General features: G+C 41.6%; 1 protein-coding gene across 3 annotated transcripts; it reads left to right on the top strand.

Moving 5' to 3' along the window:
* Positions 1-431: 431 nt before the first annotated feature.
* Positions 432-12,850, top strand: rnf144b (ring finger protein 144B). Of its 3 annotated transcripts, none has more exons than XM_024392415.2 (8): positions 432-704; positions 3,654-3,956; positions 4,914-5,018; positions 6,176-6,236; positions 9,653-9,860; positions 10,681-10,837; positions 11,550-11,639; positions 11,819-12,850. In XM_024392415.2, the coding sequence occupies exons 2-8, from the start codon at positions 3,741-3,743 to the stop codon at positions 11,999-12,001; spliced, it is 1,020 nt and encodes a 339-aa protein (XP_024248183.1). In that variant the 5' UTR covers positions 432-704; positions 3,654-3,740; the 3' UTR covers positions 12,002-12,850. The 3 variants fall into 3 exon arrangements, with proteins under 3 accessions (XP_024248183.1, XP_024248176.1, XP_024248192.1); XM_024392408.2 differs by lacking the exon at positions 432-704 and adding an exon at positions 788-1,131; XM_024392424.2 differs by lacking the exon at positions 432-704 and adding an exon at positions 2,148-2,244.
* Positions 12,851-14,428: the final 1,578 nt, after the last annotated feature.

Raw genomic sequence — 14,428 nt, forward strand, 5'->3', positions numbered from 1 at the left:
GATAAGAGAGGTGAAGGAACTCATCACCATTGTCTGTAGATCTGTAGCTCATATGGATAGGAAGGTATTGAAGGTCAGACCTATCACAAGAAATATACCGATAAAATCAGAACTAATTAATGTAGCATGGATGAGTGGGCAGTTACTTCACATGATGTGGTTTTACATCTCCATTTCACCTATATAGGAGGCTTTTAAAAAGTATCCTTGTAAATGCGTCAAAAGCCCTTAGTAGTTAGAGGTAACTAATAAAATGCTTAGTGTGACTGGAGTCCCTATGCAGTGTGTGTAATCTTGTGTGTAATCTTCATATAGGGCTAACCCCCCTGAATTTGAATGTAAAAACATATATATTTTTGCTCACATGCAATCACCGGTATTGCACTTTTACGATGGTCCTCAAACCATCCGAGGACCAGGAAACAGTATATTGCCTCCTTCTCGGCTCTGTGAAGGGAAGAGTTTGACTATCGGTAAAAACATAGTGTGTACCTTGCTCTCTACGGTCATCCAATTCTATATTTGTCACTCTCATCATCCTAGCACCTTCCGTCGGAGAGCTATTAACGAGCAAACCCCGATTATCGAAAGTAAAAATACATTTACTGTGATATTCTACCCGACCAGGAGATATCTCAAGAGAAGCTTCTGTGGATTTGTAACAATAACATTCATTATGTTGTCAAAAAGGACGAACTCCTGAGGTGAGGGAAGACGCTTGTAGGTTTTTGCTTTTGCTTTTATTCTATGCAAGCCGCCAGGGGCAGGCTAGGGGACATTCCACCAATAGCCTACCACTTCCTGGTCAAGCAAGCAGCAGGCAGGGCAGCAAGAACATCGTTTGCGGAACAATACTACACACACACACACACACACCCGTCCATCTGGAAACACGGGACTGACTGTGCATGCCAACACTGATTGCGTTGGTGACTGTAGGCCAGGCAGGGAGGTGTGTCTAGTGCAGTTGTAAGGAAGAGGTAAATGGGTGGTGCTTGTGTGAATATCGTGGCGCCCGAGTGGAGGTGTTTTGTAGGTGACTGTGTATCAACAGATGCGTCTGTGTCCTAGTAAAAGCACTGCGGCTGTTAATCTGGACAGAAGCAGCTCGTAGGCGACCTGACCGTGGAGGTAGGTCTCTCTTTCTCTCCCCCCCTCTCTGTCTTTTTTTCTCCTAATGTTTCCGTATTTATTGTGACATCTGTGTGGCATTTAAATGTTATTTTCAGTGTAAGGAATGGTTTAATGTGCGTATGTTGCAGAATTTCAATGTGGACCTATGTCAGTATAGCTACAACATTGGAAGGTGAAATTGTGTCAGTCAAGCTCATCTTGTATTCTTCTGCTGTCTACTACATGTGAACAATGAGTATATTTCAGATTATTCCTCTATGAATTCTGGATGAAGAATATACTTTATTAGAGGCATACCCTCATAAAGAGGTTGTCACTCCCATTTACTGTAGTTTGTACAACAACATAAATACAGTGTTTGGTAGTAACACTAATAAAAAAATGATAGTTTTGTTTGTTTCTTTGATTCAATTAAACAGCAGTTTCATAGGAATTGGAGTAGAAACAATTGGACATTTAGACCCGCATTAACTGCAGCAAGATGAATGTCTTTCTTTCTCTCACTCTCTCTCGCTTGCTCTCTCTCACACACACACACACACACACACACACACACACACACACACACACAGGATTGTAAGTACGGGAGCATAGGCCCAGGCCCATCTGCCTCCTTTCAACAGAACACTGCCAGTCACTCTGTATGTATGGCAACTATTCACCGAGCTGAGCTGGTTTTCCGTTTCTGCTTGTGTGCTGGACAATGAGGCTTTGATCCCTGGCAGGCATTCAACCTAGATTTTGATCCATGGAGAATGCCTACAGTATGGTTAGAAACAGAACTCACTATAATGTGAAAGCTGCTGTTAGTCAAAGCAAAGGCCTTATGGTTAGTTAATAAAAGCTTGTCTACATCATGATGATGATATAAAACGTTTGTTGTTGTTGTTGTATGCTACAAGCTAGCGGTTCACTCCAGCTGACCCCCATACTCCTGTTTGCGGTGTCAATGGCTGGATCCAAACACTCCAGTGACATTGGTGATCCTTTCCTTCATTTGTATCACTTTGCAGGTTGTAATATTTCATCAAGACAACAAAAGGGTGAGGAACTTTCAAGGTGGAGAGATAGAGGAAACTGATAAAGCACCATTGGTCTTTAGCACCACAGGTCTGTTTGCTACTGCTACCTTCCTGTTATGGTAGGACAGACAGACTGACAGGCAGGCAGACTGACAGAAGTAGGCAGCATTGTCAGATGTCTTCACCCTGCTCTCCAGTCTCCACCACAATACAGAAGTGCTTCACTCCTATGGGACAGAGAGAAAGAATGACAGTGCAGAAATAAAATGTGCACATTGAAGTGCAAGTGTCAGTGTTTTGCACGTGTGCCATGAATCAATGTTAGATAGAGGAGCACAGAAAATTTAGGACAGTGATGTTGGCTCTTGATTTGGCTGGTTTAAATTTGCCTGCCAATTTAAACAGCAACTGCACTTTGTGTGGAGAATGAGAAACTGTAGAGAGACATGCATAATCATCAGCTTTTTAGCCACTCATTCTGTAGTGCTAAATCTATTTTACTACTTAATTCTTTATTTTTCCTCATTGGATTTGAGGGCATAGATATTGGCTCTGGGTTTGTACTCTTTCACAGGGTCCAACATCAGATGACCTGAGCTACAGTTAGACCTCTTAGTTAGACTTTGTACTCTTCTCTAGCCTGGATTAGCCCAGAACATGTGAAATGGGTCAAATGGCAACAGCACCACGAGTTTCCTGCTCTTCAATGAATTCTGAAATTAATATTTTCCTTTTGGCGAAACCTGAAAGACACATTTTATTGGTAAAAGGGATAACACCTCTTCTCTTGTTTGTCTATTGCAAAGACGCAAAGATATTACCCATGATTTTTGTGTTGCACTGTAGAAGTGTTGCACCGTAGATACCAATGTAAAACAGCCATGTTACCAACGGCTACACGCACTAATACTGCTGGATGGAGGGGGAGTAATGGCTCCTCTGTTCATTAATAGGAAGTGATAATCATATGTCCGGGGCCTGGTTAAAAGTAGTGCACTATTTGGGAAGCAACCTGGAATTAGTCTCGAATCCTCTCAGCTGTTTTAAACACCACTATATGATGTGGAGACTGGCGAGGCTATCAGCTGTTTTAAACACCATTATATGATGTGGAGACTGGCGAGGCTATCAGCTGTTTTAAACACCATTATATGATGTGGAGACTGGCGAGGCTATCAGCTGTTTTAAACACCATTATATGATGTGGAGACTGACGAAGCTATCAGCTGTTTTAAACACCACTATATGATGTGGAGACTGGCGAGGCTATCAGCTGTTTTAAACACCACTATATGATGTGGAGACTGGCGAGGCTATCAGCTGTTTTAAACACCACTATATGATGTGGAGACTGGCGAGGCTATCAGCTGTTTTAAACACCATTATATGATGTGGAGACTGACGAAGCTATCAGCTGTTTTAAACACCATTATATGATGTGGAGACTGGCGATGTTATCGGCTGACTGCTTGTCTTCTGTTCTCCACCATCCACCAGATCATGGAGCACAGCCCTCCACACTTCCTCCAGCAGAAGGGCTAAGAGAAGCTTCCAGGCAGCGCTGACTGACCGCTCTGCTCCCCCATGGCCAACAACAGCAGTCCAGACCAGGGCCAGAGCCAGGGTCAGGGCCCCATAGCCAACAGCAGCTCATCAGCTCAGCCTCTGGGCCATGCCGGGGCTGTAGTGGCCTCGTCCACCCAGCCTGATTTGGTGGTGTACTGCAAGCTGTGCCTTAGTGAGCACCCCTCAGCAGCAACCAGCACGCTGCACACCTGTGACTGTGTCTTCTGTACCCCGGTAGGTAGATAACACAAACCTGCCATAACTTCTCTTCTCATATCTGATACTGAGCAGGGAAATGCCTGTATTTTCTATTCTCCCTCTTTCATTCAACAAGACTCAGCATTCAAACAACAGGACATATCTATCTGCCGAATCAAAAATATTGATTTAATCACTGCTTTCCTGAAAGCATTTAGTTTCTCTTTCACTTTTATCTCTGGCAGGCTGTACTGTAGCTGACTTTCTATTGATTGGTGTTCAGTCAGCCTGTATCCATCCGCACGGAGGTGGAGGTGATGTGCCTTGACACGGAGAGTGAGATATCCTGGCGTGGGGTTGGTTGGCAGGTGCTAATCTCTGCCTGGCTGCTGGCGTCGCTCGGAGCAGCAGTCTGAGTTGCTAGGCCAAGGTCAAACATAGGGTGCATCCCTATGGGGCCTGGAAAGTCGTGCACTATATAGGGAATACGATGCCATTTGGGACACAGCCATAGAGAGATACTGTCAACACAACACTGGTATTGACAATAAACCCCATGCCTTCTGCATTCTGCTGTTGCTACAGTAGCTGGGTGAGGCTTGGCGTGACTCTTCTGACAAACAAAATGGCAGGTTTTTGCATGAACAGACTCGCAGGACTGCATTTTTGGGCTGCTTTGTCTTTAGCATCAAATCGTTTGTTAGAGACGAGTCTAGTTCAAGTGCTAGTTACTGTATATCTCAGATACTGTCAACATCAACATCAATCCAGGGCCACTTTTAGTAGGTGAACATTGTGGAACGTTGTAGATAAAAATGTAATGATCAGAACTGATGTGATTCCTTACTCTACATGGCTACAGAGAGGCATGTTTGTTCGGGAACATTTCACAACGTTGTGCGCTGCTGAACATGGCCCTTCTCTCTGGTTTTGTCCATAGACATACATATTATTCACATCTGTGTTTATGTCATTGGTTGTCTGTCCCCTCAGTGTCTGCAGCAGTATGTTCAGCTGGCCATCCGGGAGGGTGGGGGCAGCCCGGTCACATGTCCAGACATGGCTTGTCTGAGGACAGGAGTCCTACTCCACTCAGAGGTACTAGGCTTATACTGGATGTTCTATTGTGTCTGCTACTCAAATGACACCCTATTCCCTTTATAGTGCACTACTTTTGACCAGGGCCCATAGGGAATTATATAGGGAATAGGGTGCCATTTTGGACACATTCAAAGAACCACTGGTTCACATCAATGTTTAGACCATTTGACAGTTACACTGCTACTTTGCTATTGTAACAGTATAGCTTCCTTCCCTCTCCTCGCCCCAACCTGGGCTCGAACCAGGGACCCTCTGCACACATCAACAGTCACCCTCGAAGCATCGTTACCCATCGCTCCACAAAAGCTGCGGAGGGAACAACAAAAAAGCCGCAAGGGGAACCACTACTTCAGGTCTCAGAGCGAGTGACGTCACCGATTGAAACGCTATTTAGCGCGTACCACCACTACCTAGCTAGCCATTTCACATCCGTTACACTCACTCCCCTTTTGACCTCCTCCTTTTCCGCAGCAACAAGTGATCCGGGTCAACAGCATCAATGTAACAGTATAGCTTCCGTCCCTCTCCTCACCCCAACCTGGGCTCAAACCAGGGACCCTCTGCACACATCAACAGTCACCCTCGAAGCATCGTTACCCATCGCTCCACAAAAGCCACGGCCCTTGCAGAGCAAGGGGAACCACTACTTCAGGTCTCAGAGCGAGTGACGTCACCGATTGAAACGCTATTAGCGCGCACCACTGCTAATTGGCTAGCCATTTCACATCGGTTACACTATTACACTCATATGTATTTGCCTGTTACCACTAGTAGGGTTGGGTACCATTGGGTAAGATGAATCATGTCAAAAAATGGCCCTTGAAATTCCAAATGTCATTGTCAGGTGTAAATGGCCTACAGCACAGGCCAATGTAGTGTTGCAGTCAGGTCAGGGAGTTTGGTAATCAACACCTCTTCTCTTGAAATTATTATCCCTGCGTTAATTTCTGCATTTCTGTAGAATACATTTATGCAATACATTTAATTTCTGTGGAATGCATTACATTGAAGCCTGGTCTCAGATCTGTTTGTAACAATGACCATAGAAGTTGGCTATACAGCACAAACTGATCTGGGACCAGAATGGTCGTCCTTTGATTTTAAGACATAATCACAGACGTGATCAATTCTGTTTCATTTGCGTTGTTTTGCAGATAGCCTGTTTTGCTTCTGCGGATCAGGTTGAGCTGTACCAGCGGCTGGAGTTTGAACGAGGTATGGTACCGTTCATTAGCATTAACATGCTGGGGAGGTGACTGGTGACGGCTGTCACGGCAACAAGGCTATTTCAGGTCTCCCTCTAGTCCTTATCTTGACTCCCTCCCACCCCGTCCCAGTCCAGCTGAAAGGTTCTTGTAACTTTAGTAACTGCTAGACGGTTCGTCAAGCTACCAGAATACCATAAGGCGATTTATAAATAGCAGTTTAAGAATTACTGGAAATGATGAAGTTGTTATTGCTCTGTCTGTCCGCAGTTTTTGTTGGTGAAGAAATATGGTTTGTTGTTGTTGGCTTTAGTTTAGAGACAGAAGTCATTTCTAAGAGCTTGAAGAGAAGAAAACAGTGTAGAAAAGGTCCCGGCAGGTTTAACATTTACAAATTGGAATCTGAGGTTGGTTGGTTTGCCTTGTGGCAACAACACACTGAAACCAATATTAGTCACCGTCATAAATCAAATACCATAAAAATTGGATCTAGGAACAAAGTGCACAAAAACATGTTCTCATGGTGCTACTCTGATAAAGGATAACATGGAATGTGCCTTTGTTACGAAAGCAGTTAGAAACCCCACTGAAAACCCTGCCCTGGTACATCTAGGATAGGATACATCTAGGATAGGATACATCTAGGATACTTTCCTTCAGAAAGTATTCACACCCCTTGACTTTTTACAAGGTGGGATTAAAATGGATTTAATTGTAATTTTTGTCAATGATCTACACAAAATAAGAAACATTCTAACATTTGTAAAAAATAAAATAAAAAACACTAATATATCCTGATTTCATAAGTATTTAACCCCCTGACTCAGTACATGTTAGAATCACCTTTGGCATCGATTACACCTGTGAGTCTTTCTGGGTAGGTCTCTTATGAGCTTTGCACACCTGGATTGTACAATATTTGCACATTATTATTTTAAAAATTCTTCAATCTCTGTCAAGTTGGTTGTGATCATTGCTAGACAACCATTTTCAAGTCTTGCGATAGATTGTCAAGACGATTTGAGTCAAAACTGTAATTAGGCCATTCAGGAACATCCAATGTTGTGTATATTTGTATATTTGGCCTTATGTTTTAGGTTATTGTCCTGCTGAAAGATGAATTTGTCTCTCAGTGTCTGTTGGAAAGCAGACTGAACCAGGTTTTTCTCTAAGATTTTGCCTGTGCTTAGCTCTGTACCGTTTATTGTTATCCTAAAAAACTGCCTAGTCCTTGCCGATGACAAGCATACCCATAACATGATGCAGCCACCACCATTGAAAATATGAAGAGTGGTATTCAGTGATGTGTTGGATTTGCCCTTAACTTATTGACGCTATCCATCCCTTTAGCGGGATAATTGTCATCAACAACCGCTGAATTGTATAGAACCACATTCAAATAATATTACAAAAAATATTTATATTCATAAAATCACAAGTGCAAAATAGTAAAACACAGCTTAGCCTTTTGTTAATCCACCTGTCATGTCAGATTTTGAAAATATGCTTTACAGCGAAAGCAATCCAAGCGTTTGTGTAAGTTTATCGGTCACTCGACAAAACATTATGAACACATAGCATCAAGTAGCTTGGTCACGAAAATCAGAAAAGCAATCAAATGTATCGTTTACCTTTGATCTTCAGATGTTTTCACTCACGAGACTCCCAGTTAGACAATAAATGTTCCTTTTGTTCCATAAAGATTATTTTAATATCCAAAAAACGCGCCAAACAAACGGAGGTAATGTTCAGAAATCCACAGGAAAGAGCGGTCACGACAACGCAGACGAAAATTCCAAACAGTATTCGTAATGTCCACAGAAACATGTCAAACGTTTTTTATAATCAACCCTCAGGTTTAAAAAAATATATATAATCAATAATATATCAATCACAACTGTCTATTTCAGTAGGAGAGGGAACTGCAATGGCTGCCAAAACTCTGTTGCGCGAGCAAAACGCTGCTGGCACCCAGCATACAATGACTCGATCTTATCATTCTCGCTCATGTTTCTAAATAAAAGCCTGAAACTATGTCTAACGACTGTTGACACCTTGAGGAAGCGATAGGAAAGGATCTGGTTGATATCCCTTTAAATGGAGCAAAGGCAGGCTATGGAACATGGAGTTTTCAAAATAGAAGCCACTTCCTGGTTTGATTTTCCTCAGGGTTTCGCCTGCAATATCAGTTCTGTTATACTCACAGACAATATTTTGACAGTTTTGGAAACTCTAGAGCGTTTTCTATCCTAATCTGTGAATTATATGCATATTCTAGCATCTGGTCCTGAGAAATAGGCCGTTTACTTTGGGAACGTTATTTTTCCACACATAAAAATAGTGCCCCCTAGCTTCAAGAGGTTTTAACATAATGCTTTGTATTCAGGAGATAAAGTTATTTTCTTTGCCACATTTAGTGCCTTATTGTGAACAGGATGCATGTTTTTGAATATTTGTATTCTATACAGGCTACAATGTTGTTGATGCATCTTCAGTTTTCTCCTATCACAACAATTAAACTGTAACTGTTTTAAGTCATCATTGGCCTCATGGTAAAATACCTGAGCGGTTTCCTTCCTCTGGCAACTGAGTTAGGAAGGAGCCTGTATCTTTGTAGATCTGGGTGTATTGATGCACTATCGAAAGTGTAATTATTAACTTCACCATGCTCAAAGTGATATTCAATGTCAGATTAAAAAAACAAACATTTTTTTAACCAATTCACTGCTCGACAGAGGGACCTTACAATTATCTGTATGTGTAGGATACAGAGATGAGGTAGTCATTCAAAAACCATGTTAAACACTATTATTGCACACAGAGTGAGTCCATGCAACTAATTATGTGACTTGTTAAGCACATTTTTACTCCTGAACTCATTTAGGCTTGCCATAACAAATGGGTTGAATACTTATTGATGCAAGACATTTCAGCTTTTCATTTTTTATTAATTTGTACAATTTTTGTATTTTTTATAATATACTTTGGGGTGTGGAGGCCAGTGACACAAAATCTCAATTTAACAAATGTTAAATGCAGGCAGTAACACAACAAAAGGTAGAACAAGTCAAGGGGTGTGAATACTTTCTGAAGGCATCCGTATCTAGGATCCTCTACCCTCTATATCTAATACCTTGCTTTGGGTATCATTCTGTTAGGTTCTTATTTTTCTGAGAAAATAATCCTTTGAGACCCCTCTTTCAAAGTCACTGAGATCTCTTCGAGCCATGGTAGCCAAAATAATGGGCAACAGGGCATGATGGAATGTTAAGAGCTGAATTAACTCAGGAACCACACCTGCGTGGAACAACCTGCTTTCAATATACTTTATATCCCTCATTTACTAGTGTTTCCTTTATTTTGTCAGTTACCTGTATATGTACATACATATGTGTTTATGTACATCATTGGTTTGTTATGTTTCAGGGGTGCAGCTGGACCCTAGTAGAGCATGGTGCCCGGTGCTGGAGTGCCAGGCTGTCTGCAGCGTCGGGCCCAGCTCAGAGGGCCAGCCTACGTCCGTTCCCTGTCTAGCCTGCCACACCGTCTTCTGCTCTGGCTGTAGAGGGCCCTGGCAGGACGGGCACGCCTGCCCCGAGCACCAGCCTATGACATCATCTGCCTCAGAGAGCAGGTCAGTCAGTCACAGTCAGAGCGCCTTGGTGGAAAAAATATTGTCACTGATGAATGCGGATTGAAGCAGTAGTTGGCAGTTGTCTTGGCCTTTTGGCCATTTCTGGTGTGCCACAGACAGTGTGCTCAGTGTGTTCCTCAGAAATTCCGTCGGTGTCTCTCTCTCTCTATGCTGCATACAGTATTCCACCCCTTCCACTCTTCAGTGTGTGTGTGTGTGTATGTGTTTGTTATTGGAAGGTGTGGAGTAAAGCTTAATGGAATGCCATTGTGTCCCTGCCAAAGGGGAGGAGTAGGGGAGTCAGTCAGTGAATCCATTTCTGTTGCTTTGACAACACGAAGTGCCTCGTACTGGAGAAAATGTCCTTGAGTCGATGGATTTGGTAAACTAAAGTATAACAACAGAAAAGACCAGAAAGTGTTCTAAAATCTTAGATTTGAGCCCCAAAGTATGAGAGACAGAATGCCAGTTTGATGTTGTTGTGGGGGATTAACACTATTGGTCCATGTAGTAATACAATGCAGTTAATTCAATCCCTTCTTACCATGGTATTCAGTCAACTGGTTCCCTCATAGTTTCTTCTCCCAAATAAATTAAGTTAAGCCGCCAATTAACATTAGTGCTAAATATAGAGGCCAGTCTGTGCCTCAGCTCCCATGGTTTAACCCTGCTAACACCATATAATTACATTTACACTATAATGTATAGACATTATTAACATTCTTATTCTAATTCTCTATCTGAACCCACTCTCCCTCACCTCCCCCACCACCTCTCAACCTCGCCCCCACCTCTCCACCCCTCATCCACCTGTCCCCAGCCTTCATGCTGGGGGCCGGTCATGCAGTGACTCTGATCTGCCCATCAAGCAGTGCCCCATGTGTGGTGTGTACATCGAGAGGAACCAAGGCTGTGCCCAGATGCTGTGTAAGAGCTGCAAACACACCTTCTGTTGGTACTGTCTGCAAAACCTGGATGTAAGTCCACATACAGTTATAAATGCTTCAATAAGTCTGAACCTACATGTTGTATGTTAATGGTGATACTGTATTCCTCTATGTTAAGGTGATATATTTCTGAGGCACTATGATAACTGTTATATGCTAAGGTGATATATTTCTGAGGTACTATGATAACTGTTATATGTTAAGGTGATATATTTCTGAGGCACTATGATAACTGTTATATGCTAAGGTGATATATTTCTGAGGCACTATGATAACTGTTATATGTTAAGGTGATATATTTCTGAGGCACTATGATAACTGTTATATGTTAAGGTGATATATTTCTGAGGCACTATGATAACTGTTATATGTTAAGGTGATATATTTCTGAGGCACTATGATAACTGTTATATGTTTAGGGTGATATATTTCTGAGGTACTATGATAACTGTTGTTATATGTTTAGGGTGATATATTTCTGAGGTACTATGATAACTGTTGTTATATGTTAAGGTGATATATTTCTGAGGCACTATGATAACTGTTGTTATATGTTTAGGTGATATATTTCTGAGGCACTATGATAACTGTTGTTATATGTTAAGTGCTATATTTCTGGGCACTATGATAACTGTTGTTATATGTTTAGGGTGATATATTTCTGAGGTACTATGATAACTGTTGTTATATGTTAAGGTGCTATATTTCTGAGGTACTATGATAACTGTTGTTATATGTTTAGGGTGATATATTTCTGAGGCACTATGATAAGGGGCCATGCAGGAACAAGCTGGGCCACTCCCGAGCCTCCGTCATGTGGAACAGAACACAGGTGAGGTGACTCTTCTCATTTTACACTCCAGTAAACCAGGAAATCTGTGTTTTGCTATATCAAGTTTTCTTGTATGCCTGAAACAACAGTAATTGGCCTGACATTAAGTATGTGACATTCACATTTATTGGCCTCCTGCTAAACACCATGTGTGTGTGTGAACCCTGTCCTCTTGGCAGGTGGTGGGCATCCTGGTTGGTGTCAGTGTCATCGTGCTGGTGGCCTCTCCTCTCCTCCTTCTGGCTTCACCCTGCGTCCTGTGCTGCCTGTGCAAGCCCTGCCGAGGCAAAAAGAAGAGGAGGAAGAAGAAAGAGCTCACACAGACAGACATACAGCCAGAACTCAGTCCCACCAAGTCATAAAGAAAGACGGCTCCTTATTCTCACCACGGTCTGGGAATGGAACCATTGTCAATTCAGGAACTGATTTTAATTAATGAATGAAAACACTTAATTGAAAAGAATGGGGTAATTTCCAAATCATTGCATTTTAAATAATGTTATTGAATTGACAGAATTGAAAACTGACTAGTACCCAGATTCCCAACATCTCACACACACATACAGTACAGGACCACTGTCTACCACCTTCATGTGCCAAATGTCACGATGCCAAACCAGTCTTGTTACAGTAGGTGCACAAGTGCCTCCATCCTACAGTGCCTGGTATTTGTTTTGCCTTCCATTATATTATGCAAAAATGTGTGTTGTTTATGAAAAGAACAACTGTATGTAACATAGGAAAAAATCCGTAACCAATGCAAAACATTGTTTCATAATGTGCTGTGGAAGCATTGTGCTGTGGAAACTGCATTGTGCACTGTATTGGATACTGGGAGAAAAATGTGTACATCCAAAATGGCACCCTATTCCCTACATAGTATGCTACTTTTGACCAGTCCCTGGTCAAAGGTGTGCACTATAATGGGAATAGGGTGCCATTGTGGAAGTACCCAATGATATAGGGCTTCAAAGGTGCACATATAAATATTTTCTGCTGCTGACAGATAGTTTCCACCTGGAATTCCAGACCAAATTTCTGTTGGATTCTATATACTACTACTACTACTACTATAATGTATCTAAATATGTATTTATAGAATTGTGTATATGGTGGGTCCTGTCTTTTATACTTTTTTCGTTGATGTTTCTACATCAGATATTTTGTAAAAGATCCATTGTAATTGAAATAAACAACAGATATTGAACATGCCCTGGCTGCATAATAGTATGGTCCACTTAAATGTTTATAATCTTGTTTACCCTGATTTATAACATGCCCTTTCGAGATTCACCCAGTCATAGGCCTGGTTGTCTTCATAATCTTGCTACTGAAGACTAGAACTATAGTAAATTGGGCCCTAAAGAGGTCGTACAATGTGAATGACTGCAATAATGTTGCAATGTATAGATTAGCCTATCAGATCCAAAGTCTACCACGGAATTTGGGAATGACATTTAGCGTTGACCAAAGAAGACGGTGATAGAGCTGACTAGTTTGTAGGTTTTGAAAGGCGGTTTGATGCTGTCAAACGGGACCAAAAATTATAATTTTGATAAAAATCTAAAACGGTTAGTGTTCTGCTGGAAACCAGAGACACCTTGTGGCAGATGTGAAGATTGCGTTTCATATTTTCGATCAAGACGAAGTGGAACTTCAAGGGGAAAACTCAGAGATGATCTGAAGTTCTTAAACGTATTTGACATGGCTACGGAAACATAATTATTTGCTGGTAATCATTCTTTGCTTCAATTATAGCACACTTCTTCCTCAATATAGGCTTTAAGTCAGTGGCAATTGACCACTAAGAACCCTGCAAACAAGAGCTGAGATTGGAAGTTCCATTCATTCACAAAACAATAACTGAAATTGTTTTTCGTCGTGCATTGCAGTTAGATGCTTTATAAATGTGAAGTTTCTGCAATATTAGCAGGGAAACCCGATTTTCCAAGGCAACGTTTTATTTTTGCTTGATTTTAACTGAAATAGGTGCCGGTATTGTGCATAACATATCCCCCTTCGCGTGAACGCACACACACTCAATTCTTCATTGCTGCGACTTGCTTGCTAGTTGAGATTTCTGCTATTCACTCCGTTGTCAGTTTAGCCTACATTTCACTGATCTTAGTAGCAGAAAGCATGTTTTATTTGTGTTCTTCAAGGAAGCTTTCAATGATCACGTTAGGCTGCGTTTCATTTAAATATTTTATGGCGGTTTGATCGCGGGGGAGGCACTTGTAATTTCTGCAGTTTTCGGTTTGGCTATTTGTTTAGTGTATTAGTTAATAAATAAATCACTGTCAAAATTCGTCATCTCTCCCATTATTTGACTAGTAGTTGTTGTGAAATGTTTATTGCTTGCCTACATTTGACTTCCTCCTCTATGTATAATATAACACATACATTAATTGTTAATTTCGATTGACGTGAAGTTTGTTCTCTAGAAAGTATTTGACACTAGCCACAAAATTAAGGAAATTAGAAGGGGGGTTCGCCAAGGCTATTTTCTTGCCTGCCTAAATTCTCCCCGCCCCCTTCTATCCTGGGACTGCAAGGCTTGGCACACTTCAGAATCGTTCTGGTAGCTCATGTTGACCAGTAGTGTGTGACACAGAAAGTATTTGATTCTAGCCACAAAATTAAGGAAATTAGAAGGGGAGGGAGAATTTCGGTAGGCAAGAAAATAGCCTTGGCGAACCCCCCCCCCCTTCTAATTTCCTTAATTTTGTGGCTAGTGTCAAATACTTTCTGTGGAGGGAGTAAAATGTAGGCAAGCAATAAACATTTCA

This window comes from Oncorhynchus tshawytscha, linkage group LG03, assembly GCF_018296145.1.
Source record: "Oncorhynchus tshawytscha isolate Ot180627B linkage group LG03, Otsh_v2.0, whole genome shotgun sequence".
NCBI lineage: Eukaryota > Metazoa > Chordata > Actinopteri > Salmoniformes > Salmonidae > Oncorhynchus > Oncorhynchus tshawytscha.

Coding starts and splice junctions, on each gene's coding strand:
- rnf144b (XM_024392415.2), top strand. CDS start 3,741: ATGGCCAACAACAGCAGTCCAGACCAGGGCCAGAGCCAGGGTCAGGGC. Junction 6,237..9,652: donor GCGGCTGGAGTTTGAACGAG/GTATGGTACCGT, acceptor GTTATGTTTCAG/GGGTGCAGCTGGACCCTAGT. Junction 9,861..10,680: donor TCATCTGCCTCAGAGAGCAG/GTCAGTCAGTCA, acceptor ACCTGTCCCCAG/CCTTCATGCTGGGGGCCGGT.